Source organism: Engystomops pustulosus, chromosome 6 (assembly GCF_040894005.1).
Source record: "Engystomops pustulosus chromosome 6, aEngPut4.maternal, whole genome shotgun sequence".
In the NCBI taxonomy this organism is placed as follows: Eukaryota; Metazoa; Chordata; class Amphibia; order Anura; family Leptodactylidae; genus Engystomops; species Engystomops pustulosus.
In genome coordinates this window covers 125457991-125464707 of record NC_092416.1, presented here as the reverse complement: position 1 = coordinate 125464707, position 6717 = coordinate 125457991, and the positions used below count along the sequence as shown (strand labels likewise).

Sequence of the window (6717 nt, the reverse complement as noted above, 5' to 3'; positions counted from 1 at the left end):
CACCCAGTAATGTACCCAAAGCCCCATGTAATATTCCTTACAGTCCCCAGTAATGTTGCCACGACCCCCTATAGTGTCTCCACAGCCCCCAGTAATATCCAATAAAGCCCACTGTAATGTAATGTTTCCCATAGCCATCAGTAATGACAAGTCCCCTAAATGCGGCCCCTCCACTTTGCATAAATTAAAAAAAACATTTATTCTCACCTCTGTCTCTCTTCTGGCTTCTCACCTTTCACTGCAGCACTGAGGCGCGGTGACATCATCCCACGGCGTGTCCTGCTCCCTGTAGTAGAGAACCCAGCTGGCAGCTCCTTCACCGCTACAGTGTTCATCAGTGCCGGCGGCTCCTTCACCGCTACAGTGTTCATCAGTGCCATCGGCTCCGTTCATCCGCTCTTCAGTCCTCATTGCTATCTACGTCCTGAGGACTTAGATTGCGATGAAAGTGAGGAAAATTGCCTGGGACATTTACGGGCCCCGGATCTTTTGATCTAGCGACGCCCCTGCCCAGGTCCATCCCCAGAACCAGAGGGAGGATCTAGTTCAGACCACTTCTGTAGACCACCATGTAGACACCGCTTTTGTAGAGATAGCATGGTCTCCAACCTAGACCCAGTTTCTAGTTCCCTGCTCTTAAGACTAACCTGAAACCACACCAAATGATTTTAGTCTTAGAGACAATCTCTATGGAAGAGTTATATGACATAGTTTCCAGTCACATTCATTTTGTAGCAAATAAACACAAGACACATGTGAGTCCTACAAATATTTTTTAATGACTTTCTGTCAATGTATCTCCATAGCAGCCTTTGATCGGAAAGGCACTCTACAAGACTGGAAAACCTTCAAAAACCAAGGTCCTTGTTGTACTTATAGGAGATCTTGTACATTTTTACCAGAGAACAATAGCAGCCTGGTCTCTGGCAGGGAAATGGCAAGAACGCTACACACTCTGTAGTTATAGCCATAAAACCATTATATGTTTTCTGGTTTACTTGGGTCTGAGGAGGATTCCGAGTGGAGATATGAGAAATCTACAAATACTTGAGCAGCCTATTGCTATTCCAAGTATCTTATACTGTCTTACTCCTGTTCAATGGATTTACTGTACCAAAACTGGTCCCCACAGGGTTGTATGGTCAATTAAGTTTGGTTGGTTTCTGTAGCCAGTTAGTTCATCTCTTGCAGTTGTGATGTAGATATTATGGTAATTATCACTTAATAGGAGATTGTAAATCTAGGAATGATTCATGGAATGATTGGAAATCATTTCCATACCACTCCAAGGACTACAGGGACCAGTCTGTCAATAATATACCAACAGTTTAAGGAAGTATCCCCTCAAAGTAGAATTTACACACTTCCACTCAGACAATCTTGCCGAAATCCTTACTAAATTGCGTAATTCAACCATAGCCAGCCATGAAGATCCAAAGTAATGAATTAAATTTTTACTTTAAGAGCATACTACCCTTTTGCACAAAAGGAAGCTTGCAGCAAATTGCACAGCAATGAGCAGCAGCACCTTGTGTCTGCAAAAGGGGTCATTTAGTTATCAATAGTTACCTCTTCCCTGCCTTTGTAACTTGCAAGGAGCTCTGTAGACATTGCATGCATTTCTGGCAGTTGTAGGTTTAAGGCTGGCAAATCACTATGCATAACATAAAGGGGAGAGTAGCATTGAGCCATCTCTTGCAGGCTGGAGAACATTGCAGCAGAACAGCCATGCACAAGATGCAGAAAACCCAAGATGCAGACAGTGTGGTGAAGCGAACATGGCCCCCCACCCCCAGTAAACCCAGAGTGGACCATATACATAGGTCGCATGACCACCCAAGTACATAACTGGGATTACAAATGAAGAAAAAAAGGCATTTATGTAAAAGTTTCTTTGGAGAGAACAAGTGCAACAAAAAGCCAAGGCAGAAATGCAAATCAATCCAGGCAAAGCCAATGGGCCAATAGTGGATTGGGGCAGCTGCAATAGTGGTGATTAAAAAATGTAGCCTGGAAGTCTTAATATTAAATAAAATATTGGTTTTCTCCCAGCTGCCCCTAAGACTTTGAAGAAACAAGTAAGTACATTGCATTTTTTTGCCCTACACAACCCTTCCTGAGCGTAATTGTGGAAGGCTCCTTATACTCATCCAATGTCCTTCCTCCCAATAGAGTATTCCTCTGCCGATGAAAGGTGCAACCACATCATAAAACCATTCTCTAATGTTCTTTATGTATGGCTACAATCACAGCAACAAGTGTGGAAAGAAAATGGCATCAAACATTTCTATAGAAATAAGACCTATTTACAAAAATATCACACTTTTTGACCCCTTCAAGGAAGGCTTTGGCCTCTTGATCGACTCAACAGAAACCCAAAAAGTAAGTCTTTATGGTTTGGTTGCTTCTATAAATGGTCTTTTAATGAGAATTGTGCCTGCAAAATGTTTATGGTTGACTTATCCTTTCCTGTGTCTATGGCCTACATGCTGAATTGTATCTGTGCATGTTCTATGTAGGTGCCACAAGAATAGTACAAGCCAAGAAATCTGTGGAGGATGGGAATTGCATAATATGCTGCTTACATGGGTAACTCTATTTTAGATAAATTCAATTGGAGCAAAAGCATGGTTGGTTATTTCTTCAAAATCAGTAGATTGATCGGAGGACATGACGTGATTTCAGAGGAGATTTCACAGCAGTATAGCACTGCTACAGAGTTGCCCATGTAAGAACAGCACAAAAGGTGATTTAAGGACTTAAAGGATAAGTGAAAAATTCCAGAGTAACCCAATACTCAACTTCCCTACAGATTAGTCATTTTCTGCTACTAATAAACACAGAATAAAACAGGAAATAAACAGTGCCATCCTAAGTGTAGAGGCTCAAATAACTGGATCTCAGCTCTGTTTATCCATTAATCAGGGGTTCTGTTTGTTGAACCTACGACCACTCTTATTTTGAGGAACTATTCTAAGGATATTTTATTAATATTTTTGTAGCCCACAAAACCACTATGAGTATGTTTTTCAGCAAAAAAACAAAACAAAACAATAGTCTTAAGACAGGTCATTATCATTAGATTAGTGGTGGTCCCACTTGTGGTATCCCTGATTGTCAGCGCTCCAATGTGTGTTATATTCCCTCTAGTTTATATTACACAAAAATGGGACCATACCCAAGAAAAAGTGGACTACTTCTATATACTCACAAGAGGGTAGTAATGTATATTTGTTACTGGTAATATTTGTTACACAGTAATAATTAAAATTATGGAGTCATACTTTACACCAGTTATTAGTTGGTCTAGTTTATGTCAGAATTTTCTGGCACTCGGACTGAATGTTGCGGGTCACAAACTGAATTTTCTGGCGCCTGGGCTAGACCATGCCCCTTCTCCAGAGGCCTAAAACCATCAATAAATGTGGTGCACAGCATTTCAGGCAGAAATGATTATCTATTCCCCTCTATTGTATGCCACGCACACTTCTGCTGGGGTGCTATCTAACTGTGCATAGGCACTACCACATTTATGAGCACAAGAGAAATACTAAAAGTGTACCTGTGCAAACTATCTTCTTGTTAGGGGTTTTTAAGGTATTCATATATAAGGATTGGTTATCAATCTATGGTCAGTAAAAGTCATTCAAAAACTACTGTGCTAGGTGATTATTACCCCTAGAGCAACGATGGTGAACCCTTTCGAGAACGAGTACCGTACTACAGACACACATGGCACAAACTTACTTCTAACTGCTCTACCACATCTTTAAATTGTATTGGCACTGAATATTTCATTACCATTCAAAGAGAAGAAATTTGGATTATCATTTTGGCTTCTCTCCAGGGTCGCTCTGAATAGAAAGTATCATGGGGCACAGAAAATGAGCTCCAATAATAATCCACGACTTTCCACACCACCTCACTCCTCTTGCATGTCCTGAACGAACTCTGTGCTGTGCCTTGGTGCTCACAGAGGGGGCCAACTTTTGCACCCGTGCCATAGGTTCGCCACCACTGCCCTTAAAGACCAGACCTCCAACAAATGGAAAGGCTATATTATGTGTATTTGCAGCAATAGAGGAACATATATGAAAGTTGAGAAGACCATGATGATTGATATCCATGATAGTGAATAACTGACAATGAGTGGTGAAAGCAGAACATATGAACATTGCTTGCATATTACTATAATGAGCCCTCATGAGGAAATACAAGTTTGTGTTTGAGATACTATGGTCAGGTGTGTTGAGTGAAGAAGTGATCATAAAGTGTGTCAACATAAAAATTCACTAGCCCCTTTTAGACCACAGTATAAGGCATCGCAACTGTAAATATAAATATAGAAACATCTACCTTTAGTAGGCATATTGTGGGCTGTAGTGATTAAAGATAGCCCTTTACATGCAGTAGGTGATATGGATACTAATATCCAACCAAAAAAACTATTAAAGAGCACCAGATGAGACATCAAAGTCTAGAAACTCAAAATAAAGTTTGATTGTAGGACATCAAGGTTGGCAGCTTTACCAGCAAAGAGTTTGCTTAATGAGCCATCACTCATGGATATGTGTTTGTGAACATGCACAAAGAGAGATGGAGTTCAAAATATTCATAATGTAATAAGTGCTTATGACATTGAAATACATGCATAAGAGACCAATGAAGATTGTGTCTATCTATTTTAATGATATTTTTATCTGGATCATTGTCATACTACTGCACAACTGTACATGTGAAAAAAGTCCTATGGGGAAGGTGGATCTTAAATATTCTGTACAGCTATGTACACTAGCACTGAAAATGTGAGGTCTAGAAAACTCTACAATTCAAATAGACTAATAATGGGTGAATGTGAAAATAGATGGAATAGATTTGTAACGTTCTATACAAATACTGTACAATGAAGAAAAGATGTCTGAGATACGAAAACAGTCTATAAATAGCTTAGTGGACTTACAAAGATGTCCTAGTTTCCCACAGCTGAGAAGAGACAATGAACCGAGATCAACCAGTTTCAAATTGCAAACTCAACAGCTAGTGACTCCAAATGGCCAACCACCTTAACATCTGACAATAAGGTATAGGGTACCTGCCCTAGGGAACTGTGTTATTGTAGCAATTCTAAACTACAGGTATAAGTGACCTAATGCTAAATTTTGCCACCAAAACTTCTTTACCACATTTGCTACTAAATACTTTTGATGTGATTGCACCTTCAGAAGAGAATGTAAAGACCTTAAATCTGGGAGTAATACATTAATAGTGTGTTGCCAATATCTACATTAGAGCTCTAGGCATCTGATTACTTGCTAGTTGGCCATCCCATATCTCCATATGGTCCCTCACCAGTGGCTGATCTGGGGGGTGGCCCACAAGGGGTGCAGAGATCAGAGTCTGTGTCTGACTCTCCTTCAGCAATGTATGGACGAACCTTGTTGCTGGGACCAGGACCCGCCGCTGTCCCATTGTTCAAAACGTCCAGGTTCTCCTTGGACTGAGAAATGCTGAAACCACTGAAGGAACGCTCCAACTCTTCATGATCCACTGAAGGAATTGATATGGATGTGTCACTATCACGCAAGGCTGCTGTCTCTCTTTGTTTAGCAGACCCTTCTTCACCTGTCCCTATCCTGCTTCCTCCAAATGCAGAAAGTGAGCGCTCATGTGATGGAGGTGGAGGAATTCTAACCATGGAACTAGGATCTCCCACTGGTGAAGAACCATGGCTATGTCGATGACATGGCTGTTGTTGCTGCCACGATGTAGATGGAGGGCAATAAGTTGTAGTTGTGCCTTGTGCAGGAGGAGCACTAAAGTTTTTTTGGCCCATGGAGCTTGTGGATCTAATAATTTTAGTAATACAGGTGTTTCTTTCTACAGGATCTCGACTATCTTCTGGACTATGATATGGAGGAGCTGGCTCACGATCTTTGGACCCAAAATAAGCTTCTGTTTCAGAGGGTGGGATTCCCATTCTCTGCATGTAAATGTTGACCAGAAAGTCAAGCTTCTTTTCCATTGACAACACCTGCAAAATAATATAAAAAAAACAGTAATGCTCACACCGGGCTACATTGATAAATATTTTAATTGAATCCCTACGGTTTAATATTGAGTACCATATTGTCACCTCAACTCAAACATAACAATGGGGCTCATTTACTTACCCGGTCCAGTCGCGATCCAGCGACGCGTTCTCCGACGCAGATTCGGGTCTGCCGGGATTCACTAAGGTCGGTGCGCCCGATATCCAGCAGGTGTCCCTGCTGCGCCGAGGTCCGCCGGAGTTCACCTGCTTCGTCCCGGTGCATGTAACTGCTGATCTTGCGACACAATGTTTTTTTAATTTCGTGTTTTTTCCGAATTTGTCTGGTTGTCTGACGGCCATGCCCCCCGATTTCTGTCGTGTGAAAGCCGGCGCCGATGCGTCAAAATCCAATGGCAATTCAACCCGAAGAAAGTGCGTGATTCGGACTTTTAGTAAATGAGCCCCAATGTGTGGATTTATTACAAGGTTCTAGGAATAATAATAATAATAATAATAATAATAATAATGTACAGTTGGACCCCCCTTGATTGGAAGAGCTCTGGCTAGGGATTCTTGTCTAATATAAAAATATAGTGCTGAGCACACTTTGCATATCAAGATTTGGAATAGGATATGCCATGTTGCTGAAACGTTACACTTCAAGATTCACTTCAATACATGTTATG

At 41.1% G+C, this 6717-nt stretch overlaps 1 protein-coding gene across 6 annotated transcripts in view; it reads right to left on the bottom strand.

The window, feature by feature from the left end:
- Window positions 1–760: 760 nt before the first annotated feature.
- The window catches only part of KCNQ2 (potassium voltage-gated channel subfamily Q member 2), a 73473-nt gene continuing 67516 nt past the window's right edge, over window positions 761–6717 (bottom strand). For all 6 annotated transcript variants that reach the window (XM_072110901.1, XM_072110903.1, XM_072110904.1 and 3 more), the window contains one exon: window positions 761–6031. In XM_072110901.1, coding sequence (XP_071967002.1) covers window positions 5306–6031 — 726 coding nt within the window. In that variant the 3' untranslated portion in view covers window positions 761–5305. The remainder of the gene's footprint in view (window positions 6032–6717) is intronic.